Source organism: Channa argus, chromosome 1 (genome assembly GCF_033026475.1).
Source record: "Channa argus isolate prfri chromosome 1, Channa argus male v1.0, whole genome shotgun sequence".
Taxonomy (NCBI): domain Eukaryota; kingdom Metazoa; phylum Chordata; class Actinopteri; order Anabantiformes; family Channidae; genus Channa; species Channa argus.
Window position 1 is genome coordinate 46,905,979 of NC_090197.1, and position 27,767 is coordinate 46,933,745.

The window sequence follows — 27,767 nt, forward strand, 5'->3', positions numbered from 1 at the left end:
TACTTTCAGAAATAACTCCAGTGAGTTTAGCCATACTTTGATACGCTTGTTTGATAAAACTGTTTGTAAACGTGTTTGTACGATTACTGTACTTAAACTTGTATCTACAATTGGTCCGTCATCGGCTAAGTTTTGAGAAGCAAATACAATAAATGTTAAATTTTCATCCTACAACGATCTCCGGAGCGAAGTACTTTTTGGACCATCAGATTTGAGTAAGATCGCCTCTACAAGTAGAATTGTTAAGAAAGAACACAAAGAATACTTTGACATGTCTACATGAAAACAACATCCCGACAGTGAAGTACAGTGGAGGGAGCATCATGGTTTGGAATTGTTTGCTGCCTCTGGACCAAGTAAGTCTACTTGCCGTTGTGGACGGGTCGAATGAATTCCCAATTACCATGGTATCCTAAAGGAAAATATTGTGCTGGCTGTTGGCAAGATGAAGGTTAGAAGAAATTCCACCTCATGGAGTTGCCCAGTCGGAGCCCAAAACTAAGCGTGCTACAGATGCTGTGGAATGACCTCAAGCGAGCCGTTCACACCAGATATCCTAAGAATATGCCTTATCTGAAGCAGTTCTGTAAGGAAAAATGGTTCAAAATTCCAACTGAATGTTGTACAGGTCTATTTGACAGGCTACAGAAAGTGCTTGTTCAAAGTTATTGCTGCAAAGGTTGGTGTTTCAACCACTTATTAACACTGTTAGCAAAAAAAAAAAAAAAAAAATGCCACCTATGCCATTACTTTTTCTTCCCTTTCTAAGTAGAGCTGAAAAACCAACATAACTGTATCCAGAATTAGAACATCCAGCATTACGTATTTGATATCAGATCTGTTTACCAATGTACAAAGATCAAGCACATATACTTTTGTTATGTTGGATACTGTATTTGCTTGTTCTTTAACATAGAAATTAAATGATGGATGATGTATTTGTCAGTTCTTATACGCAGGTTTCTGCAGGCATGTGTGATAAATATAATTTATAGTTTTATAAGTTTTATACGTTGATAAATATAATAAAAACCTACTACAAGTTCCATTTTACCTTAAGCAACAACAATTTTATTAATACTCAGTTAGCAAAATTATATCCAAAATTACATTGAGCACAAAGTAAACTATTCTATTGGAAAGTTTCTTGTGTAGGAAGAGGTAAAGCTCAGATAAGCAGAAAAATGCATCTGCTAACACTCTCCATCTTTTATATTTTGCATGCAGTTATCTAGAATATCCAATTCAAACAAAATCCAGTGTCAGCTAAAAAACAACTGGACTTTCATCTCAAAGCACGTTAAAATTTACAATAAATAAAGTATTATTATTATTGAAATATAGCCATGCAAGTAAACAAAGGACCTATAGAAGCCTCAAACACATTAAAACAATTTGGAATACAAACGAGACCTAGAATCTATCAAAATATCTTCAAGAGATATACAGATTAAGACAAAAAAGTATATAAATACATTTACACTTAGTATTTATTTACATACGCACATCATCAATATATCACCCATGTGAATATCACAATTTGTTTAGATATTTCTTTAACAAGATGCCTATTTTAAAAATGTGAGCATCTTAGTGGTAGTTTTGGAAAGTTCAAAAACATTGTACCCCTTAGGTTTTTGGTATATGGAGTAAATAGCAGCGCAAAATGTATCAAACCAAATAATCTGTAGCATCAATTGTTTTGTTGGTAAAGTGCATAATAGTTTCCCATATATCTGACAGAACAAAAAAAATAAAATATAATAAAAAAATCTCCTGTGTTATAAAGATACTCATAATGCTTCAAAACATTAAAGGGGGATATCTTGTAGTCAGTTTTTTTCATATTAATAGCTGAAATATTATACATTTTATAATAATATTAATATTGTGCAGTATGAACTAAAATATTTGTATTTCATTCAATCTTAAAAAAAAAACAGTTAAAAGTTTGAGGATACTGACTTGATCTACAATACACAACATGCTCAATGATCCAAATCTTCATTTTAATCAAATCACCAAGTGTTATATTTAACATCATTATTTTCACTTTTTTCCAACTTGATATGTTATCAATTGAGTCAAGTCAATTGTAATTTCAATTTCTTTCAATTTTGATATGTTTATTAAATGTTTTATGTTGAAATGTAGATATAACCTAAGTACAACTATGTCACTACCTTTTTGTTGCCATATTTGAATACCTGATTATAAAGTTCTTATAACAATAATATGTATCATAATTTGATTATGCAGTGGCACAACTGGCCATATTAATATTCAGACTTATACCAGAGTAATTTATAGCGATTTAGAGTAATAACAGTCCTGTTTTGCTTTCATAGTGATAAATTATGAATGACAACCTGTTAAAGTGTCACATATTGACACTTTGTCAATATTGATCATTTACAGTTTGAATGCATCTATTAAAACTCCAATATAAATTTGTCTTTTTAATTAAAGTGGCATTTATACATATTTGTAAGCTAATTACTTATTGCATTACATGAGCTTCAAACACATTTAAACCCTGTTTTCCAGTATTAGCACAAACAATTAATAAATATGAATATTATATAAGAAAAATAACATTATGTGCACATTCAAATGACAATTTTCCTGAAATGTATATTTATATTATTGATCAATAAATTAAAAATATACCTGAATAAATAAGAAGTTTTGTTTTGCTCTTAATGAGAAAATAAATGAGTAGGGTACTTGATGTGTCTAATGAACAACTCTGGTGCAAGAGCTGACATTAGGATGGATATTGTTCGAAAATCAAAATGCTCTGACAGACGAATGTTCACTAGTGCTGTTGTGAAAGTCTTTGAGGAATAGTATGACTTCACAGACTTGCCTTGACTCCAGAAAAGGAATGAAAATCTCCCATAGGGTTTCACAAATCACATTGTACATGCTCTACAAACTAGTAGAAATAGTGTACCACATAGTCGGACAAATCTACATTAGGCATTACAAAATACAAAGGACTCCTGGATAAAAATAAAGTTGAAACCCCAAACTTTAAAGTAATCAAGCCGGGGTAGAGTTCTTATGCTATATGATAGTGTCTCTTCATATCCCACTTTTTGGGGCCAGTGAAGCGGGACGTCCATCCACCACAGAGGAAAATACCTTGTCCAACTTGCTCGGTTGTTGTTTTCAGTATTGCCGTCACTGTGTTTTTGGCCAGTGTCTTTGAGAGAAGAAAAAAAGAGCCCCTAGGTGGCAGTATTGACTAGGTCCACATCACCTCCCTCCCTTTCAAAAATAAAACATTTGGTGAAGAGATCATTTCATACAAACCTGCTTCATTTTATAAGGACACTTTCCTTATAATCAGCATGCATTAGGATAAATAGTCTCCCTGTAAAATCTTTTCAGCTCTTCAGTTCAAGTTCAAATTCTGTATTTAACATCCACATGCATAATATACAACTCTGCATCTGAAGTGATTATTGAAATCAACACGAAAAACAACTTCAGATAAAATTTGTGCTTGTTTTTACTCATGTGGTCAACAGAGCTCAGGTGTCCATATATAAATTCTACCTGGATGTTTTGTAATCTCCTGTGGAGAATGTTGGTCTGACTTATAAATAAACAATAAATAGAATATCTGCGTATTTACAAACGGTGGGATATTTACACAAGGAAAAGAAAAATACTCATAAAGCTAATTCATTCCGATACAAAACATAGACACTCCAACTGTGATGCTATTAGAGTTAATTTATAAAAGGTGAAAATGCCCTGGTTCTTTTCCTAAAAACATAGCTGTATGTGTGAAAATGTTCCAAACAACCAACATAACTGGGAAACAAATTTGACAGACAAAACAATTATCCTAATCATCCTAAGATACTGCTGAATAAAAGATGTGCTCACTTGCATAACAGATCTCACTTTTTCATTATTTTAACGCTTTTATCATTATCACTCTCAATTAATAGATCCTCTCCTTTTAAGAATAGTTAAAGTCATAATATTTACAACTTTCACGCATAAGTTAAGGAAGCTTCAAAATAAAACTTTCCATTAGAAGCAAACAGTAGTTGGACAAAGGTTGTTTTTTATGTAGTGTTGTTGTTGTTTTCCTCAGAGCTGCCCTGTGTGGAGACATGTAATCAATCCAACACTTCGGTCATTAGCAAACACCAGAGCAGCTCAATATTGAACTGAGCAGAAAGAGAAGCATATAAAAAAGTGGAATCTCTTGCAGAAACCAGTGTGAATAAGTGATAATGGGATTTACTGTTAAATTTTGCTGTTGATTAGATTTCAAATTATAGTTTTTGGTTCTCATTCTATCATCTGACACTGCCATGTACGTAATTCCCTTATTTGGGAGTCCCTGTAAACCACCTCTAGTGTGAGTTTGTGTATATATGTACATCAGTGTGCACGTTTGTGTGTTTGGTTATCAGTCGTCTCGGCAGGTTGGCAGGTTGACGAATTTGAAGATGTTGTATTCAATGAGGCAAGAGAAACACAGGAAGACTGAGTAGAGGAGAAGACATGTGAGACCCAGACGTTTGTCCAGTGTCCACTTGTTTAGGTGAACTCCTAGGACCTGAGTAGACACACAGACAGATCAATAGACAGAACACATCGAGAGAGACAGAACATTGAGAGAACACGCAGAAGGATGTCAGATGCAGAAACTGTCCTGCTTGGGATAAGATAAGTTGTTGTATACTCACTGTCAGAAACACTGAGGCCAACAGGAGCCCCACAGAAAAGATCAGTCCTTTGCTGTTTAGTTTGATCTGCAAGAAGATAATGTGTGAGACATACTACTCCATTCTGTATGTTTAACTATGATGAAAAGGAAATTGACCAAATATATATTTATAAATTCTTTCATCAAACTTCTTCTTAGCTGTACAGCAGGTTTTATGTTTGCAGTTTGCAAAAAAAAAAAAAAACATCCAACAAACCTGACAAAATGTTTTCTTTAGAGGAATAGCATTTTAGACATGTGAAAATAAAAATGTTGTGACAGGTCTGATGGTGCTGGGCTCATCCTCAGCATGATTTCACATATATATTTACATATTTGCTGTGCACAAGTCTATTGTAGATACTAAAGATACAAGAAATTATTAAGGTAAGGTTGTGCATAGTCCATCTGAAGTCCATTTTTGGGTTTTCAACCATACTGTCACAGTTGTGACACTTAAAATAATAATTTTGAAACATTTTATTTAATGGTGCCTTTCATGACACTCAAGGTCAGGTAAACACAAAATTAAAGAATTAAATACAATAAAAGTCTGGAACCTTAATGGCCACCAAACAGGTAAAAGCAAAAAAAAAAAAAGAATTGCAGTAAAAGATAATAAAATACAATAGAAAACAATAAGAAACGTTGAGGCATCAACCTGGCCAGCCACTCATAGAGAGTATGACAGTCTGAGCAGATAAGTTCTGAGCTGGAATTTGAAGTGTGGGAATTGATATTACAAAGGTAAGTGGAAGGGAAATCCATAGTTGGGTGGCAAAGCTTTCAGGTGCTCTACCCCACATAGTACTGAGGAGAGCTGAAGGGACAGTGAGTCGTTCAGATGGTGAAGATGTGTGGGCACGGAGGGGTGAGGTACAGAGGGGTGAGGTTATGGATGGCCTTATAAGTAATTGACAGTATTTTGTAATGAATGCAATATCTGATAGGAGTTGCTGCTGAATGGGTGTAATGTGATTGCGAGATAGCGAGTGCAAATATTATGATTCACTTCAGGAGTGTTTAATATCATTTTAGATGGACATGTGACCATATCCTTTAATTAATATTTATACACTGACAAAAAATATGTAAATGTGGCAACTGTTTGTGCACACATTCACAGAATTTTAGAATCAGTCATTAACCTGAATGTCTTTGGACTGTGGAAACCAACCAAAGAAAAGAAACACAGTTTCAGGGAGAACATACAAACTCCTCACAGAAAAACCAAAAACTTAATTACATAAAGTATTAAAATCTACAACTTGACATTTAAATTTCTTTTTGCAACAGAATAATAGTAATTGTAAAGACCTGAAAAAAATGCGTAATAGTTCTAAAATTAAGATTTGCCCACAGAATATATATATAAATATAAATATATTATAAAGTCACACACACGAACACACAGTGGGATGAAGCATGGTAATAAGTCTATTATGTTGCACCACTTACATCAGAGCCATAGTTTATAGCCAGGGTCTTCAGGGCCCAGGGGAGACCCAGTCCCACCAGGATGTCAAACACATTGCTGCCAATAGAGTTGGACACTGCCATATCTCCCATTCCTGCACACATATACAAAGTGTTAAAATTGAGTTTTAAATAAAATAAAAATAGGTAGAGTGAGAGTTTCATATTGAGGTGGAATGACACCAGTGAAAATTGAAAGACTAAACTTCAGTGGTGTAGTTGTTTCTCCTAGTAAACCTCGACACACCAGTAGATAGGGAGTAAAAAAATATATGATGATATGAACATAAATAAGGACAAAGGACCCCGTTAGGCTGTGTTACCTCAGTGTTCCCATCCTAAATTAAAGCCCCACCATGAAGGCAAAAAGGGTACAACCAACAAAGATGACCCACCCCTTCCCCAACAGTGGCCTCACTGTTTGCATTTGCATTAAATGACTTGAGCTTGGTAACCTGTCACTTTGTGTGTGTGTGTGTGTGTGTGTGTGTGTGTGTGTGTGTGTGTGTGTGTGTGTGTGTGTGTGTGTGAGAGAGAGAGAGAGAGAGAGAGAGAGAGATTACCTTGTCGTGCCACAATAAGGCTTGCCATGCAGTCAGGTACGCTGGTGCCAGCTGCCAGGAAGGTAATACCCATGATGACATCTGGGATGCCGAGTGTGAATCCTATCACCGTTACCTGACAAAGATGGAAACAGACAATCGTCAACATGTGTGGGTGCGTTTCTTTTACACTGGTGCAGTTGACACTTTCGTGATTCTCAAGCTCCAGATTTTATTTTGTGTATTTTTGCACTTCCTAAGTTGTTCTCTGTTTCAGATCCTTCACTTTCCTGTCTGTGCCTCCCGCCTCTCTTTGACTGCTTAGTTGCCATTTCCTTCAAGAACCACAACCCTCACCACCTGCACCTCCAAATGCACCTTTGTTACCTTATCTTACCTTGTCTTGAGCTACAGAGGGAATTTATTGAAACTGTTTGTATGATCTGTGTGATTTGTTACAATATATCAAAATGCTAAAAACAAAACTATGGTATTTCTCAAATATGATCAGTTTAAAAATTAAAGTTAGTTGTTTTATTTATTTTGATGTAAGTATAAGATAACTTAGAAACTACAGGTCTACTGGTGTAGGGAGTAATAGAAAAAAGCACATCTTGAAAACCTGAAAAAGATTGTTTCTTATTAATGATAAATCTTCCATGCACACAAAATGAGGCGACTATGGCGCAGGAAGGTAGAGCGGTTGTCCACCAATCTCGCAGTTGTTGGTCCAATCACAAGCAAGAAAGTGAACCAACCTAGTTGCTCTAAAAAACTATATGAAACAACGCAATTAGTCAAACTTCAAGTGTGTCTAAACGACATACAAAATGAGGCTTATATGCTGTTTTGTATCACTGTTTATGAGATCTCATCAATCTAACAATGTTCCATTCAAATCATATGCCTCATTTTTAATTCCCAGGTAAAAAATAGTTTTTAATTACTGTAACCTGGCGGGTGTTTTAAATCTTCATCAGGCCAAAGTTATTTTGATAATGCACTAAATATTAAGCTGGATGAGAGTGAGTGCAGGTAGGAAATATTTTGAAAAAGCATGTAAAGTATTTAAATAGCAGTATGAAAAAAATACTATGATGAGAAAAATGCAAATAATTTTAGCGCTGTTTTACTCTCATTATAAACAATATATATAAGACTGTGTGGTTACAGAATAGTAGGAGACAGGATAAAATGTTTTTCTTCCTGAGGACAGATTTTAGGAAACCAGGTGGAATCATAAGCCTGTTTCAGACAATGTACTCCGTTAGGAGAATCCAGCGGGAGATCGCCCGAGTGAGAGGCATCCCAAGAAAATCCGCTCGAGTTCGGTGTGCGATCAACGCATACAATTGGGGAAACACTGTTTTGTTTGGAGCACATTGGATCTGTGCAACTAATAAAAAAAAGTTCAGTCACTCGGCAGTTGAGCGATACAAACATTAACACGCCCAATCGATCGGTTTTATTTCTGCAAACGATTCGGAAAAGCCCAGCGCCACAAACACGCGCTCACACTCATAATACGGACATTGCACTAGGAGGCTCGTAGGATATAATCGGCAGACTTATATTCGGACATTTTCGTTCACACAAACACCCACTTCTAAAAAAGTCAGGATAATGTCAGAATTCAACTGTATGTCTGAAAGGGGCTGTAGTTACTGGAGTTTCTGTATTTGTGTTAAGAGATTAACAGCTGCTGCCTGTGTCCCTGTTTTCAGAGACACACATTGACCAGAGGAAACTGTCTCTTAGATGTTAATGACTGCGCACATTCATGCACTGTAAAGAGGTTGCTGTACATTTTACAGTAGTTTTACTGCATTTTCAATTACTGTGTTACTACTGTATTCTGATATATTACAATATTACTACTGTACTTTCATTTGCATTATTATTACTGTATCGTGGGCGACTGTGGCGCAGGGAGGTAGAGCGGTTGTCCAACAATCTCACAGTTGTTGGTTCAATCCTCCGGTCACATGTCGAAGTGTCCTTGAGCAAGACACTGAACCCCAACTTAGTTGCTCCTGGTGAGTGTTGGCCAGCTGCATAGCAGCTCCCCCATCGGTGTATGAGTGTGTGGGTGATTGTGAGTGTGAATGGGTGAATAAGAAGCAGTGTAAAGTGCTTTGAGTGCCAATAGGTAGAAAAGCGCTATATAAGTGCAGTGCAGACCATTTATTCTGAATTACATTAATATTACTGCAATTGCATTTACAGTATTTACTGCAGTATTGTATTTATTCTAATAGTAATATTACTATTTTAAATTACTCAGTATACCAGACTTGTTTAGAGCTACAGTAAAAGTTAATGTCAACTGGACTTCTTGGTTAGAGAAGAACCAAGAAGAAATGAATCTAGTTGACATCATTCAATCTTCAGATAACCAAACCTGGATCACTGAGAATCTTCACCGACAGTAAAAATTAATGTAAAAAAAAAAAACATTCAGTTTTAACCTGCCCGCCCACCAAAGGAAAATTACTGATTGTCTTTGAAATATGATATTTTTATGTATACATGTACTTATTGAAAGGTGCCGTTTAAAACAACTTTAAGAGAAATCAGTTTAGACTCAGAAGTCCAAAGCATTCACATATGCAGTACAGCATGCAGTAACTACACTGTGTCTCTTTAAAGTCCAATAGCATTCTTCTTCTTTTCCTTTTGGCTGTTCCCTTTCAGGGGTCGCCACAGCGAATCATGTGCCTCCATCTAACTCTATCCTCTGCATCCTCTTCACTCACACCAACTAACTTCATGTCCTCCCTCACTACATCCATCATGTCAATCAACTCTCTAGCCTTCCCTGTCATAGTACCAACATTCAAAGTCCCTACTGTCAGTCCTACATTCTTAGCTTTCCTCTTCTCTCTCTGCCTAAGAACACACCTTCCTCCTCTCCTTCTTCGTCTTCGACCATTAGTAGTCCAATTTCCACCGATACGCTGTAGGTCAACAGCACCGGTGGCGGTCGTTGTTAACCCGGGCCCCGACCGATCTGGTGTGGAAGTCATTGTCACAAATCGCATGTTTGATTTGGCTTGTGTTTTACGTCGGATGCCCTTCCTGCCACAACCCTCTGCATTTATCCAGACTTGGTAGTGGCACAAGAAGACACTGGCTTGTGCCATAGCCCTATTTGAACAAATTGTTTCAGCAACTATAGAGCCCTAAAATCTTTTTTCCAACAACCTAATTGGGATGTCAACAACATAACTTTTCTTTATAGATAAACATTACAATGAATGCTCACTTTTTGCTATACCATGGGTTCTATACTCATCTTCTGTAAAACGTAAACCATTAGGACCCAGTAACTGTAGAATTCCACTTTAACATTACACTTATAACAATATGGAGCTATGCTAGTAATCCTGTAAGGTAAACATACAGGGGTTTTTGAGCTATATGCAAACAAAAGCATGTTAACATGTTCAAAATGACAATGATTACATGCAAATCTGTAGTGGGTACAGATGTTTGCAAACATCCTTCAGTTCGGAACAAGGAGGTAGACCAACTGACCAAATTCAAATGCCATGCTGTCAGGTTCCTACTGCTGGAAAGACTAGCAAGCATTTTAAAAGTAAAATAAAAAGAAAAATTCAGTTTGTGTTGCATTTCAGTAGTTTTGCCAGTCAAAGTCCACAAACTCTCTGATGAGAGATGCCACAAGCAGATTCAGGGTGGTGCTTTTTCTTTGCACCTCTTGCCAGATTCCAGCTGACTGGTGACTGGGATGTACAGAGAGAGTACTTAGGGCCATATGGGTTGATTCTCCACAATCTCTCAGTTACAGCTCATCATGTATTTAGTTGTTTAGTTGCCAAAATAGCAAGATGTTGAGTATTTTATGAGCCCAATTATTAAATATTATGTTTACAACAGACATTTCACAATGTACAGACCTCTGAATAAACTCCAACGTACTGGCTGCCTCTTCCTGGTACTGGGACAACTCTACCCTCCATTGTCACCATCCATGTCTTTGCTTGGATAACAGAATCCCCTGTGAAACAGACATCCTCAGGCAAACTGCTATTTAGCACAATAGGCTCACCCTTATGAAATGTATTCTAACATAAGAGAATAGAAATAACAATATGCCTTCCGGGTTTCATCAGACCTAAATACTCCTTCGTTGTACATTCGCAGATTGTTCACAGACATATTCAGCTTTGATAATTCATCTCTCAGCTTTGAAAAGACATGCTACTGCCATGCATTACCTGGAATTCCTCAATTTAACTTTGAATAGTGGCGGCTGGTAGCAGCAATTTAGCTTGTATCCTTAAATAAAACAGTGCCAGGTTTGTTATAAATGTGTGGCATATCCATCATTTTCATCAATTTCTGAATGCACATGACTGTCATCACAGATGTCCATGTTGAGCCTACAAGATGAGGCATCATTACCTGGCTGTACAGGTTTTACAAAGCAATTATTATTTGGGCCAGTAACTATCCACAACTAACCCCCGGAGTTTTCATCTGTGTGTGTTTTCGATGCATGTGTGACCTAAGTGCAGACAGTGTCTGAAAACTGCAAGGACAATCAAGAAAACCAAAGCTAGAATTATCCAGGCTCATGTGCAGCTTGACTTCTTGGTAAAATCTGGAAAGCACATTCACAGAATAATTACAGTGTTTGCACACAAATGTTGCCATCTTTTGCAGTTTACTTTACTTTACCTTTCGCTAGTTTGCTTGTTTTAACAATGAAGTGAGAACCGCAAGTGCGATAAAAACGTTTAAAATTGCATCAAATCAGGAATCAGAGTGAGACAGTGGTAAAGACTGATCTCCTAGGGTTTGTTATGTGCTGGTAACCTCTGGCACCAGAAAAAAGAAGAGAGAACACCATAGAAGAATAGTCATGATGTTTGTAGATTATTGCATGATGTGTTTTTTGTGTTTTGTGCAAAAGTAATGTAGTAATTGTTTCCAAAAACCAGGGTTTCCTCTGTTTTTGTTTATGTTGTGTATTGTGTTATGTTTATGTGTACTGATGATGTCAATAGTGGCATTAGTGGCTTCGATAGTTGCCTTTGTAGTTTACCTTTTAAGTTTGCTGTCAGTGGTCAAGGGAACAATGCAATGCAAAGGGTTTGTTACAAGAGATGCTCACCTCAGCTACTGAAGGGGGCAGATGTGACACGGTAGCTGGAGCAGAGGAACTGACTACAAGGTGGTGTGGACTGCAACAAGGTTCAGTGTGTAGCTGTGGAGGCACATGGTTTCTTACCGAGTTCTGTGAGTTCTGTGAGTTCAGCATAACTTTGAGAAACTTGTTTGATGAAACTGTTGTTGCTGCAACATGCTTGTGAGATTACTGTACTTAAACTTGTATGTACAATTGATCTGTCATCGGCTGAGTTGATAAGCAAGTACAATAAATGTTCAGTGTTCGTCATACAACGATCTCCGGAATGAACAATTTGCTGGAACGTAACATTCGAGTAATATCGCCTCTACAGTAGTAATGTAACGTGAAGGTATAGAACAAGCTAGCTAAATCTCAGGCACTGGAGACACCCCCTGTCCCGCTTAACGCTAAAGTGACTGAGTCAGTGCCACATAAAGTTCTATTTAACACCCCCCCCCCCCCCCCCCCCCCCCCCCCAAAAAAAAAACAGTTTATGTTAGAACACAAAAAGATAGAATGACACTGTTAGGAAAAATAAAAATGTCCTAAAATTGTTGACTAGAGGCTTATGTAGAATTAAACTTTACCTTATAAATAAAGTTGGCTTGGCTATGTTTTCAACTTTAAGCTAGCTAGAACTAGGGTATCTCAAGTTACAGTATAAAGATGAGATACAAATAATTACTTTGGTTTAACATCTCCAACTAGAAAACATTATTTTTTAAATTAAAATATGGAAATAACATGCTTACAGTTTTTGCAGTTATTTTTCCTTTGTTCTTTTACCACCACTTCTTCAAAATGGCAATAACAAAAACAAAAGAAATCGTACTTCTCATTGGTCAGTTTCTCAAGGGCGGGAATATTACAGTAAACTACTGTTAATGGATAAGCAAAAGAGTACGTTTAAAGTAATTTTCCCATAGTCCTTTGCTAATTACAGTATAATATTGAATACATACTGACAGTAGTTTACTGTTCATATTAATATAATGCTCAAATTACAGAAATTGGTTACAGTGTGTGAGATTTGTTGCCCTGAAAAACAGCAGTTACAGTCTTTGACTCATTAAACTAAACCACGTACACAGGTGCACAGTGCAAAATCACCAGTCACTTACATTAAGTCTGAGAGTCTTAAACTCCTATTTTGGAAGTTACCCCTGGTGATTATAGCTGTGTATTTGGAAGCACAGACTGATTGTCTCTTCAGCCGTGAACATGAACTGCTGTAACAAACGCTTGAGATGAGGAGGTTTAGCTGATTCCAGTTAACACGGTGCTTATTGTCTCTTACAAGACAACTCGGTAAATCTGCTCCTTGTCCAAATTTTAAATCGATTTTCACTTTTAGTAGCTCTCTCTGTTGTTGCGACACAACAACGGAGCAGCGCGGTGGATTCGGAAGTGAGGTTGTAAAAGTAGAACAATAGTAGAACTAGGCCAATGCCTGCAGAGGTTGGGAGGTTTTCATTCTAATTAAAATGTAGTCGTCATTCAGTCGTCATTCATTGTGAGATCATCTCCATGGTAACCGACACTCCCTGGCCAGCACCTATATAGAGTGGGTTTGAATGAATTAAAACAAAGCAGAAACACTGTCATATGTCTGCAGAGCTCATGATCCACACAGAACAGCAGGAACTTTATTATTGAGCCTGGTATTATTAAATCAAATCAGATCAGTTTTCCTAATTAGATTAATTTAAAATACAATGTTCTACATAAGTTGGACAAACAGTAGCCTATGATGAGATTATAACTGATATAAATAGGAGGAAAAAGCACAGAGACAAAAGGAGCAAATAATGATTCATAAACTTCATAAACATAAACCGCGGATTCTAAAACTGCGCCAATTGTGTTTTTTTTTTTTAAGACTTAGACTCGTACAGGCCACTTTGCGTTAGTTTCAATTGTATTCAAACGTTGATGTAAGACAATCTATGGATTATAATGCGCTCTTACAACAGCTGATCTAACAAATCTAAACACAGTGATAAAACCTCTCAGCACATTCACCGTTTAATGAATGTAAAATCGAAATAGTCTGATAATGATGAGCTCATTTACAGCAGTTGGAGGTGGTTGTTGTAGTTTAGCCAACAGCTGAAACCAGCTTTTATCTTTGGAATTTATTTACAACATTTTTAAACACTTTGAACACGAACCGGTGGCTGGTTCTCTGGAAGAGAGATCCGCATGAAAACTCAAGAGTGCGACAGTCGTGGGATGAAAATTAAACATCAAGAGCCTCAAAGATCCACACGCATTCAATTCAATTCAATTCAACTTTATTTATATAGCGCCAATTTACAACAAAGTCATCTCAAGGCACTTTACAGAATAAAGTCCAGACTACACAAGTATGTAGAAGCAACCCAACAAATCCCCCTTGAGCAAGCCCTAGGCAACAGTGGAGAGGAAAAACTCCCTTTAATGGGAGAAACCTCCAGCAGAACCAGGCTCAGGGTGGGCGGCCATCTGCCTTGACCGGTTGGGGTGAGTGGAAAGTGGAGAAAGAAAAGAAAAGAGCAACGAAAAGCAACAACAAAACAACAAAAAGCAACAACAAAACAACAAGAAAAGCAACAACAAAACAACAAAAAAGCAACAACAAAACAACAAAAAAGCAACAACAAAGCATCGTACAGGTTGTAGGATATAGAATCAATGGTATACAGTGGTGACAAGTAAATGTATAGAGAAAAGCTAGTTCAGGTTGAGTGAGCAGTTTAACTATAAGCTTTATCAAAAAGGAAGGTTTTAAGCCTAGTCTTAAAAGTAGAGAGGGTGTCTGCTCCCCGAATTTGGATTGGAAGCTGGTTCCACAGGAGAGGAGCTTGATAGCTAAAGGCTCTGCCTCCCATTCTACTTTTGCAAACTCTGGGAACCACAAGTAGGCCTGTATTTTGGGATCGAAGTGGTCTAATCGGGCGATACAGAACTATGAGATCTTTTAAATATGATGGAGCTTGACCATTAAGAGCTTTGTATGTAAGGAGGAGGGTTTTGAACTCTATTCTAGATTTTATGGGAAGCCAATGAAGAGAAGCTAGTGAAGGTGAAATATGATCTCTCTTTCCTAATCCAGTCAGCACTCTTGCTGCAGCATTTTGGATTAATTGAAGGCTTTTTAGGGAGTTATTAGGACACCCCAGAAGTAGGGAATTACAGTAGTCCAACCTAGAAGTAACAAATGCATGGACCAGTTTTTCGGCATCACTTTGAGACAGGATGCTTCTAATTTTAGCAATGTTCCGTAGGTGGAAGAAGGCTGTTCTAGAGATTTGTCTTATATGTGACGTAAATGCCAAATCCTGGTCAAAAATAACTCCAAGGTTCCTCACCGCAGTACTGGAGGCCAAAGTTATGTCATCTAAAGTAACTATATTGTTAGACAGCATATTTCTCATGTTTTTAGGCCCAAAGAGGATGATTTCAGTTTTGTCTGAATTTAGAAGTAGGAAATTGTAGGACATCCAGGTCTTTATGTCTTTTAGACATGCTTCAAGTTTGACTAATTGGTTAGTATCTTCTGGTTTCACAGATAAATAGAGCTGGGTATCATCTGCATAGCAGTGGAAGTTTATGGAATGTTTCCTAATAATTTTGCCTAAAGGTGACATGTACAGATTAAAAAGTATTGGTCCTAACATAGAGCCCTGTGGAACTCCATAGCTAACTTTGGTGCATAAAGAAGAGTTATCATTAACATGAACAAGTTGGAATCTGTCTGACAGATAAGATTTAAACCAATGTAATGTGGTTCCTTTAATCCCAAATCCATGTTCTAGTCTCTGTAATAAAATGTTGTGGTCAATGGTGTCAAATGCGGCACTAAGGTCTAGTAAGACGAGTACGGACACAAGTCCATTATCTGAAGCGAGGAGAAGATCATTGGAGACTTTTACCAGTGCTGTTTCTGTACTGTGATGAGCTCTGAATCCTGACTGAAAGTCTTCATACAAATTATTCCTGTAAAGGTGATCACATAATTGTTTTGCAACTACTTTTTCCAGGATTTTAGAGATAAACGGGAGATTTGATATTGGTCTGTAGTTGGCTAAATCACCTGGATCAAGACAGGGTTTTTTAAGTAATGGTTTGATTACAGCAACTTTATAAGCCTTTGGTACATAGCCAGTTTCTAAAGATAGGTTAATCAAATGTAATATGAAAGTGTCTATTAAAGGTAGAACATCTTTAAGCAATTTGGTTTGGAACAGGGTCTAAAAGACATGTTGTTAGTTTTGAGGAGGCGATAGTTGAACTTAGCTCAGTGAGATCTATGGGTGAAAAACAGTCTAAGATGGAGTGGGGCCTTATTGAGGATTCTAGAGCTGTTGTACATGAAGATCTATCTGTAATATTTGTAGGGAGATTCTGGTGAATCTTTTCCCTAATGGCTGCAATTTTATCAGTAAAGAAAGTCATAAAGTCATTGCTGCTCAAAGTTAAGGGTATACTAGGCTCAACAGAACTATGGCTCTTAGTCAGCCTGGCTACAGTGCTGAACAGAAACCGGGGGTTGTTCTTGTTTTCCTCTATTAGTGCGGAATAATATGCTGTTCTGGCATCACGGACAGCTTTTTTGTACATTTTTAAACTGTTTTTCCAGGCTAACCGGGATTCTTCTAAATTAGTGGAACGCCACTTCCTCTCTAATTTTCGTGACGCCTGCTTTAAGCTGTGCATTTGTGAATTGTACCATGGAGGTCGGCTCCTCTGATTCACTGCCTTTTTTTTCAGAGGGGCAACTGTATCTAGTATCATACGCAATGAGGCTGCAGAATCGTCAACTAAGTAATCAATTTGTACAGGAGTAAGATGGCTACTCACCATAGTATTGACACATGGTGGTGAAAAAGATGAAGAGATAATTTCTTTAAAAATATTCACAGCATTTTCAGATAAACATCTGCTGTAGTGGAATTTTGGAGCTAAGAGATTTTGGAGTTTTTGAGATTGTATCACTTAAGGTTTTTTTTTTTTTTTGAGTTTGGAGTTTGGCGCTTGGACACACTGAGCGTATATAAAACAGTGATGATTACCCATCTCATCACAACCCACGTTAAAGAGACAGACACAATCTGTAGGAAATCTTATGTTATCACATAATCTGGCAAAGCCTAAACGCAGGGTTATGACAGCAGCTGTGTGATGAATTTAAAAAAAAAACATTCACTATGAGGTTGCTAATGCATCCACAGACAGTAGGATTCAGTACAAGGGTGGCTGTAGCTCAGTTGGTAAAGCAGTCCTCCACGGACCACAAGGTGAGTGGTTCAATCCCTGGTCCTGGCAAATGTTGAAGTGTCTCTGGGCAAGACACTGAACCCCTAACAACCTACCAGCTGTGCAGTGCTGGTCAAAGCCTGCTAGAAATTGGGTCAGGAAGGGGTCTGGTGTAAAAACTGTGCCAAATCAACAATGATCTGCTGTGGCGACCCTGAGACCCTGAACTCACGGGATAAGCCAAAAGCCTGTATTCCTGATGGCGCGCCACCAGTAGGGTACCACGGACACACAAACCATGAACAAAACATAAAACAAAATTTACTCATTGCAAAATGAGGAGCATCCTGTCTCTGCTGAAATGCTGAAGAATCACTGTAAATGAATTGAATAAAAAGGGATCAGCTATCCCTAATAACAGGTAATGTTTGTTTTTGTTTTTCTTTTATTGCACACGTCAAATGATAAATGTTAAAAAAAAACGTAGCTAATCACCTATTTTGGTTGCAGTATTTGTCAATCTATCTTTTTATCTGTAGTGCAGCATCTAAATTGACCTGGTTTCTTCTTCTTATTCATTTAACCCCTTCATTTAACAGCTGCAGACCTTCCTCTCTGCTCTGCTTTGGTTTCCTCTTTCATTGCATTTTAGACAATTTCTTTTCAGTTTCTTTGTGTGGCTAAATTATTTTTTTTATTTCACATGTTAATTTCTGCTGGAGACATTAAAGATTCCCCATAAATATGACTAGATGACTACACATGCATTGGCTATGGCAGCAAAGCATATAACAGAGAATTAGGTTTTTAGATTTTTTTTTTTTAATCTAAATGTCAGTTTGCCTTTCCTTTGTGTTTTTTCCAATTTCTCACCATCCAGACCATGATGTAGGAGAAGGCAGCAATCCACAGGGTGGAGGAGACAAAGGACAGCATAAACCAGTTTTCCCAGCAAGGCGTAGAGCAGTTGGGAATGGTGAAGTACAGCAACAGGCACAGGGGCCAACCCAGCACCCACTTTAGCTTGTTACATGCACCAGCTGTAAACATACACAACAATACAGAGACACAGTGTCAATATAAAGAAGGAGCAGGGGCAAAAGACTTTTGCTATACTTTTGACAATGACAGTAATTACTGTCAAACATCTGATGTCTGCTTAGCATCTGTTATGAAATTAGAAGCACTCCAGTTCTTTCTAATCATAAGAGGGAGGAAAGTTAAATATGATAAATAATTTACCTAATTTGTCATTAAATCGAAAAAAATTAATAATAAATGATGAATTAATAAATATTACAGCGTGAAAGAGACTGTCGGAATCTTTGTTTTGCTTTTGTTGGTTTTTTTGATGCACCTGTCACAATTTTATGTGCAGAGAAACCATGTCACTTTTTTTTAACAACCATAACAGATAATTTTTGCTTAAAATAACAAACTACACAACTACAAAGTTTCAGGATGTAATTTTAACTGTAACAGACTCTGTTCTTTCACCCGACTACAATAGAAGAACCCACACATTTCTGCCAGCCAGTGGTGGTTCAGCCAGTCATTAAAACATTGTGATCAGCTTACAAATATTATGTTGTTATTTGTGACTTTTGGGAATATCTGGTCACATTTTACAAGCAATTTATGCAGAAAATCCATAAACATATTTATTATTTTGACTTATATATTGAAAAAAACTTTATGGTCTTTTTAAACACCCTGAGCTTAACAGCATCATGACTTCAAATTAGCTGTCATTATTGGATTCAAGATAAGTGGCTGTACTTAGTCTTCTTTTAGACCATTTTGCTTGTTAACAAGGACAATCTAAGAAATAAGCAGAGACTTTGGGGGGAAGGGGAAAACTACAGACTTCCAAAAGTATTGTTATGAGAAATTTTCAAATGCATCACAATGTTCAGGGGGGAGACTTGTGTTGAGTCCCAGAGATTAATGGGTTTGGGTGCGAAAGGTCTAAAAGCATCCCAGAACACCAGTCAAGGAACTGGTAAAGCAGCTAAAGTCAACTGGTGAAACCATCAACTTTAGTTCTGTTCCCCCAAGCACAAACCAACTACTCCAAAATTGGTAAAGAAAATATTGTGAGTGAGCACCTTAACAGAGTAATAATACACAAAATAGAACTAGCAACAGCTAGTGCACTTAACATTGATGCCATCATGAAGAAGGATATTCTGAAAATTCCGAAGACAGCAGGCAGGAAGCTAAAGCACAGGTGCAAAGGAATCCTTAACTGGGGCTAAAAACCTCAAAGCACCTTCATGCAAGGATGCCCAAAATCCTGACTCAACAGAGTCCTACAGTGTGTTATGCAAAGCTTGTGTAGATCTACAGAATAGTTTTTGATTGAAAGTATCAAAGATGAAGGCAGAGCCACCAAATATTACCAAAGTGTGTGTAAACCTACGACCTGAAACACATGGCTGTTTTGGAAACAAAAAGTTAGCTTGTGAAAAAAAAATTTGATGTACAACTTCATGTACAAGATATTTTGGTATAAAAAATTTAGTAAATTCTATATATTATCTATTTTCTGTTAGGCAGTAATTCATTAGAATTAAAGTACATGTTACAAAGAAAAAGCTGCACAAAAGCTGCTTTCTCTCTCCCAACTCCTCTCATCTCTGTCTTCAACATTAAATGTAATAATAAACGCATAGTAGAATTATTACTTTTATGAAAGTTTCAACTTAAAAACTAGGAAATTATAGCTTTGTAGAAGTAGAATTTCTTCCAAAGCCACTGTATTGGATTGCGTTAAGTTGCCAAGGTGGTCATAAAGTTATGCCTTATCAGTTCAGTTTGACTGCACAGAAGCTATTAGTCAGATGATGTCTGAGGATGAAGAGAACTCATTATGGGTATAAATGGCATTGAACTAAAAGCAGCCCGTTAGTAAAACTCTCTCTTTACCTGTATCTGCTTTGGTGGATTCAGATGTCTGTCCTGTTTGTTGACAGAATAAGAGAACCGCCATGTTGATTAAAGATTTTGTTGTAAGGTCGAGATCATTCTCTCCACTTATGACAAAGCAACAAAGGTGATAATATCATCATATGAAATAGTTTGTTTACCCTGGTTTTGTGCATTACAGTATTTATTTTGCACCAAAGTAGAGTATTTTTGGCAATGTTTATTTTATGTACAGTACCTTAGAAACCATAGAGAGTTCAGAACCTCATGGACCTGTATGGTGGGTATGGCATGCTCAAAAGTATCTGAAAATACTTGAAATACATAACTCATTTCCAGTGTGTAACTAAGGTGTGGTTAATAGCTTCTAAACTTTGTAGGAAGTCAACTAACATAAGATCGCCGTTGTTTTTCCAATTTACTTCTTGGAAAGAAAGAAATCTCTGTATTTCCAACAATTACAGTTTGAGCTATTTAACTGGTAGAAGGTAAATATCTATCCATAAGAGAGCGTAATCACATTCTTCACAGATCAAACACCAGATACCTGGAAATTGGAAGGGTACAAAAGGTCCCTCTCCATCCTCTTCTTCTTCCTCTTCATCATTCTCATTGTTCTCATTGTCCTCATTCTCTGTCTCGTTTCCTGCCTCTTGAACATCGTGTCGAATGTTGACAACCCTCTCTGCCCCAGACAACCCGTTTTCTATGCCCCACCTACTTCCTCCTTTCCCTGGAACATCAGAGTCGCCATTGGTCAACGTCTGTGTGTTGATCAGACGCTGCCTCTGTATCACGAGCACAGACATACAAAAGCAGGATGACTCAGTGTGAAATATATTTCAATAATGACAACTGAAAAAACACCAAAATTACAAAGTTTTATCTTTGTTTGTCTTTTTCTGCAAGACGACCTCCTTAGGCATGCTGACATTTGATTTTGGGGGAGGGTTCTATTGCAGCTACAATGTCATTATGTAATTATAATTTGTAATAATGCAAATGAAATGTAATTGTACTTTTAGACTGAGTTATCCTTACTAATCTTTGAAAGTACCAGTTCAGACCCAGAATCTGATTTGCAGACTGGGGCTTTCATGCAGTAGCAGATTATTAATGAGGCCGTCTGAAATGCTTCTCGCTCAGAGAGTAACACACGGAAGTCTCTTCCAAATTTGAAATGTCAGCAATCTTTTTTTTCTCTTTCTTTACGACAACAAATGCACCTGTGATGTGCCTGAGTGTGTCCTTACCTCTGTGATCAGCATTCGGGAAGCCATGGTGAGGCGGGTCCTGGGGGAGAAATGGCTGGTGATCATGATCCTCATACCAGCCTCAGAGAAGGACAGCTGGTGGGGGTACCCTGATAAGAGCTCATCCACCATCAGCACTGATGTCTTCCTGTGATGGTTTGCTGTATACACATACACACACACGCAACCGTTACACATCTTGTCCATGTGTTCCACACTATCAGTACTACAACCTGCAGTCCAGTAGCACTGTTTCTGGGATTGCTCAGTTGTCATACTTTTCATGTTATCTCCTTGACAATTGAGCCTTATCTATGTCCTTAGGGGATGTAAGATTTGTTTGAAGGTCTGAAAAAGCTAGTGAACTTTGAACTAAACACCAAAGAGGTGGTTCACTTGCTGTTTCACTGTTGTATATATTACCATACAGAACAAATGATTGAATAAAAATGTTGCTACCTTTCTTCAGCAGAACAGCTGTAGCATCACAGCCATCATCTAGCTCAGTATTTCTGGCTGCACCGTTCCTCAAACTGGACGAGTTCTTCTTCCGCTTCTCCAGAAAACGAACTACATGGGAATTAAACCTGGAACAAATAACCAAACCAACATTTCTGTTCTGCATATGCTGGAATTTCCTGGAACTTCTCCTTTTTCTACTACAACATCCAAGGCTTGGGAAACAAGCTGTAGCATGAGAATCAGTCCACCAAGACCATTGTCAAAGCTTACGGTGTCTCATAAATACACACAAGGTACCTTTCACAACAGTATGTGACCCACAGGGTTGGGTAACCTCTGTTAGAAGGCAGAGCTTCACTCAAAAACATTAAGAATCAAATATTGCCAGTTCTGTTAGTAGTCATAGGAGGCACCAACCTCTTCTCTCCCCATTAAGCTAAGTTATGGAGAGTATCTATCAACCTATAGTAAAAATATATTAGAAAAAAGGTTACATTTAGACTTCAATTTTAAGAATAATAAAATTAAAAAGTCACATTCTGTAATTTTAAATATTGTGACCATTGAATATTGATTCTAGAAGTTTAAAATAGAGAAGCTTCAAATGACAATATATTTGCTGTTCTTGCTCTGTGATTCTAAGGGCTTGAATTGATAAAAATGAACATTACACTAAAATGCTTTGACAGGTTGCTCACAATCTACCTAAAATATCCTTAATTTATATATCAAAAAAGGTCACAGCATTTTTAACTATATGTTATCAAAAAAGAAGATAAACATACTCACTTCATGATCAAAATGTAGACAAAATACATCAAAATCAACGTTAGAGCTTCCCACCTGGAAACATCAATGAGCCATGTAAAAACTGTAACTTGAATTGAATATTATCTGTTAGTCAGTAAACATGGACATATGTCACTTACCAAACCACTTTTTCGTCATATATAAACTGTGGAATGGGAGGAAAATAAAAGGTGAGAATTGATAATAAATAGTAGGTTTTTATGTGAGATGAAACATTTACTAATTAAAAATTAGGATGAACTTTAATCATTTAATATGAGTATTTTGAGCATTATATAACTGTTCCTACCACTATAAGAGCAGAGATAGACAGGGTATAGTAAAGTGAGTCTCTGAGCAGGGGCCAGCAGGTCAAACGAATGGTCTGAAAGACAGACACATGCACACAAATGCAGGTGGCGTGAGATGATGTTTAAACTCACAAAACTAAATTTTTTGTCCTGTTGAGTAACACATGCCAAAAGGTATTAACTGTTGCACTGTGCTAACAAGATTACATTAGTGTGTGTGTGTGTCTGTCTGTGTGTTTGGGCCTTACATAACTTGTAATCTAAATTGAAAAAAATTACTTCCAAGTAACTTCCAAGTATATAGTAAGTTTCTCTTTTCCATGTGGGATTACAGGACAGGATTATTTTTTCATTCACACAATTTGCTGTATACACTACCTATGGGACTGATCAGCCATAACATACACTTGAAGCCACTGATTGTCTCATTCCATTTCCAGGTGTCATTGAAATGAGACAATCAGCCATAACATTCTGAAAACTTACACATGAAAGGAATAGCACTGATTGTCTCATTTCAATGACACCTAGAAGTGTGTTGGAAGCTAAAAAAGCTAAAAACAAGCAAACATAAAGATTTAAACGACTTTGAAAAGGGCTAAATTGTGATAAGTAGATGACCAGGTCAGAGCAACTCCAAAACTGCAGCCCTTATAGGATATTTTCAGTCTGCAGTGGTCAGGACCTCCTAAAAGTGTTACAAGGAAGAAATCTGCTACTGACGGCTTGGTGCCAGATACCACAGCATTCAGAGGTCGAGTGGAGTTCATGCCTTAATGGGTCAGGGCTGTGGTCAAGGGTGGGTGGTCATAATATTATGGCTGATCGGTGTATGTAGTTATGATAAGAGAGAGTGTGTAGATTTCATCCAGAGTTTTAATGTACTTTTCAAAGATTCATTTATAAATACTGAAATCTAAACTTGCTTGAAGGACAAAATTAGGGATAAATATCATTGTTTTAAGAATAAATATTTCACATGGGGCCAGCCAAAATCTGTCTTTGTACATTTTTTACCTATATTGGTGTAAGGTGGCTTTCAAATTTCACTTGGTGCTTTTACCTTAATTGTTCACATTGCTGAAATGCTAAAGTAATTCAAATGTTATAGCAGATTATGTTATAGCAATTGGGATACAGCAAAACATATATGATGTTGACAAAATGTTGTGTGTTTATGTATGAGTGTGTGTTGTGTACTGTACCTGTACAGCAAAAATTCCACACATTCCAATAATGCAGAGAATGTTAAAGACAGCTGAGCCCACAATAGTACCAACCCCAACATCTCCTTTAGTGATAAACACTCCTGTAAAGCAGGGATATTATAACTGATGAACACAATAGTAGCAGTCTTTAGACATAAAGTGAACAAAAAATCTAAACCAAACAGGATTTAACATAGCTCTCTGTGTTCTGTGAAAGTGTAGTAATAGGTTGGTGCACAATAGTGTGGTTTCAGATCCACTGAGGCTGCTATGTTAGTCCTGCTAATGAAAAAAAAAGAATGCTAATCAATGATAACAGTATTAATTGAAAGAATAAAACAAAAACAGCAAATACCATGTTTTCAAGCATATTTAATTATTAGTGTATTTTGGAGACATTTGTATGTTTTGAAATGGGATATTTACTGCAACATCTTTAAATTATTTTATTATAATAGGTTAATCATATAGATCAGGAGTTGCAGAGACCCGGATTATCCCCAGTAAGTAATGTAAGTAATCTAATGTAATATGATATAAGTACATTTTCAAAAATGAAGAAGCTTTATTCTTTATTGCATGTCTTTATTTTGTAAAATAGAAGTTACATATGGTTTTGTGAATATTACATATGTTGCAGTAAATATCCCAATTCAAAAGTATAAAATATACCAAAAATAAATCAAACATAAAATTACTCTATCAGATGTATCCTGAAAGCAGAAAACAATATTACTCTTTAAAACTGCCTCAACCGGGACAAGATTTTTCGGCAGTTTATGGTCTGTTTATAATATACTATTTTTACATTTCAGGGGGGTTAGGTCCTTTGTGATTGGTTTTTAAACCCCATCAGTGTCTTGTGAAATGCCTCCCAAAGTCAATTAAGATGTCATGTCATTGTTAAATCATTAAGATCATTACAAACATTGTATATGATGGGACTGGGAGAAATATTCAGTGTCAGTGTCTTTCAAGTACACTATATTGCCAAAAGTATTCACTCACCCATCCAAATAAATGAATTCAGGTGCACAAAGCAAGGTCCATAAAGACATGGATGAGTGAGTTTGGTGTGGAAGAACTTGACTGGCCTGCACAGAGTCCTGACCTCAACCCGATAGAAAACCTTATGGGATGAATTAGAGCGAAGACTGCGAGCACTGTGTATTATGTATTGCATTAACACACTCCTAAACCTCGTGGAAAGCCTTCCCAGAAGAGTTGAAGCTGTTAAAGGGTGGGCCAACGTCATATTAAACGCTATGGATTAAGAATGGGATGTCACTAAAGTTCACTAAAGATCGGTTTAGACCCATAGGTCTAAAGGCAGGTGAGCAAATACTTTTGGCAATATAGTGCCAAAAGTATTACATACATTGTCTGCACGGCTTAAGAAAAATCTTAAGCCGTGCAGACAATGTATGTAGTTGGTCAGATTTTAGCCATGACTTGGTCATACCTACCTGAAAGTGATTTACGCAGCCTGATTTTTTGTCTGTCTGACCAAAAAGTCTGACAAAAAAGATCTGTCAATGTGTGCGTGTGTGTCTGTGTGTGTGTTTGTGTGTGTGTGTGTGTCTCACCAATGACCGAGGTGAAGAGCTCAGGGGCTGAACTGCCTGCTGCCATGAAGGTTGCACCAGCAACATCCTCACTCAGATGGAGACGCTGATGGAGAGCAAAGAAAGAAAACATTCATAAAAGACATCTATCACTTGAATGTTTATGGTGTTGATGTAAGCGGTAAGCGCAGTAGCCATGGAGTCTCATCTTACCTCACATATCTTTTCTAGTGAGGGGACAAAGTAGTCATCACACACCAAAGCCAAAGCATAGAACATGTAGACTGCCTGCAGAAACCAAGACACACAAACACACATTAGTGAAAAGAAATATACACATGAACAAGGCACTTGCTGTGAAAATATATAATACTTACAGTTTATAATTATAGGTTTTACCATCATTCACCTTATGGTAGCTGACACCAGACAGCAGAATTTTCTGTATAGCAGCTACACGACCGTAGACCGCACCACTTTTTCTCAGACTGAGTACAAGTACTCACATTAGAATACTCACTGATACTGAGCACTAATACAAGTACTAAACTGTTCTGCTTCTAGTAAAAGTTGATGGACAGTAAAATCCTCATGAATCCATTCCAGTTAAGCAAATCTCACGAGAACAAAAATTCTTGCCAAAACATAAATGGTAGCAAATCCATGTTCAATAAACAGAAAAACTTGTACTGTAAAGAAAAAAAGACAAACAAAGCATGGATTTAGGGTGAGATTCTGGATGGAGAGGCACGGACAACATAGACTCAATAGTCCAGTATACAGTAATAAAAATTCAAAATACTTTGTAAAACAAAGCAAACTTCAGGTAACATTCTACTCTATTTAACCTTTATTACTAAATATAACTCTCATTGTTGCCTGTTTCCTAACTGTGTCCTAAACATTAGATTACTATACAATTCAACTGCAAACATAATCATTTACCAGACGCTTTTTTTTAAAGCGAGTTACAAGTGAGGTACAAGGCAAGCAAAGATCTAAGTCAAGGAGAAAACATTAGAAAGGCGTTTACAATTGATGAGATGCAATTGCAAGAAAGAGCAGAAAGGAAGTTTGTTTTCTTCTTTCTTTTTTTATTAATAGATTTAAGTGCATAGGAAGATGTAGAAGAGTTCTGTTTTCAGCAGTTTTCTGAATATTGGATGTGAGTGTGGTAGCTCATTCAACCATCTTGGGATCATTGCGCTGTAGAATTTTGCTTAGTGTCTTCTGTGTGGTGCTGGGAGCACCAGATGTAATTCATTGGCAGACCGCAGCAGATGGGAGGGGTTCTAGACGTGAATGAGGGAGTTGAGGTAAGCAGGAGCTGTTCAGTTGATCAACCTGTAGGCAAGAGGCAGTGTCATGATCTGACACTCACATTCACAACCTGACTGTTACCTGTATCTTTGGTTTGACGTTGTATTTGTTTTTAGTCCCTGTGTCTCAGTTGCTTCCTGTGTAGTCGCATTTAACCTAAGGGTATTATTTGTTTTCTAGTGCGAGTTTGTCTGGTTTAGATGTTATGTTCATATTTAGCTTATCCCAGTGTTTTTGTTTTCCTGGTGTCTTTGTTTGTTTGTTTTCGTTTAACCCATGTTTATCTTTCGTTCCGCCAAGTTTGTCATTTTCTGCCCACGTTAAATTCGGCCCCCGAAGGGCTTCAGCCGTGGTCACCGGCCTCCTGCCTGGCCTCCTGCCTGGCCTCCTGCCCAACCTCCTATGGACCCCGGGCAGGGACAGCTCGCCTTTTTGCTCTTGGGTCCATCTTAATAACTAACCCTGACAGGCAGAGCTTTGAACCTGATGTGAGTAGCTACAGGAAGCCAGTGTAGAGATCTGAGAAGTTGTGTGACATGAGTCATTTTTGGCTGATTAAAAAGAATTTTGGATCATCTGCAAGGGTTCGATTGTGCGTACCAGTAACACCATTAACAAGAGCGTTGCAGTAATCAAGTCAAGATATGACCAGCGCCTGTACAATGAGTTGGGTTGTATATTCCGTGAGGTAGGGTCTGATGTTTCTGATGTTGTAGAGGGCAAACCTGCATGCTCTAGAGACTGAGGAGGTATCGTCCTTAAAGGTTGGTCGTTGATGATGA

At 37.3% G+C, this 27,767-nt stretch overlaps 1 protein-coding gene across 2 annotated transcripts in view; it reads right to left on the bottom strand.

The window, feature by feature from the left end:
- Window positions 1-1,049: 1,049 nt before the first annotated feature.
- Window positions 1,050-27,767, bottom strand: part of LOC137139743 (sodium/potassium/calcium exchanger 3-like) — a 97,335-nt gene continuing 70,617 nt past the window's right edge. For both annotated transcript variants that reach the window (XM_067527435.1, XM_067527443.1), the window contains 14 exons: window positions 25,879-25,953; window positions 25,687-25,771; window positions 24,098-24,201; window positions 22,892-22,966; window positions 22,722-22,747; window positions 22,582-22,635; window positions 21,790-21,917; window positions 21,331-21,491; window positions 20,625-20,865; window positions 18,023-18,189; window positions 6,775-6,889; window positions 6,194-6,306; window positions 4,716-4,781; window positions 1,050-4,585 (listed from right to left, as the gene is read on the bottom strand). In XM_067527435.1, the coding sequence (XP_067383536.1) occupies window positions 4,436-4,585; window positions 4,716-4,781; window positions 6,194-6,306; window positions 6,775-6,889; window positions 18,023-18,189; window positions 20,625-20,865; window positions 21,331-21,491; window positions 21,790-21,917; window positions 22,582-22,635; window positions 22,722-22,747; window positions 22,892-22,966; window positions 24,098-24,201; window positions 25,687-25,771; window positions 25,879-25,953 (1,560 nt within the window). In that variant the 3' untranslated portion in view covers window positions 1,050-4,435. The remainder of the gene's footprint in view (window positions 4,586-4,715; window positions 4,782-6,193; window positions 6,307-6,774; window positions 6,890-18,022; window positions 18,190-20,624; window positions 20,866-21,330; window positions 21,492-21,789; window positions 21,918-22,581; window positions 22,636-22,721; window positions 22,748-22,891; window positions 22,967-24,097; window positions 24,202-25,686; window positions 25,772-25,878; window positions 25,954-27,767) is intronic.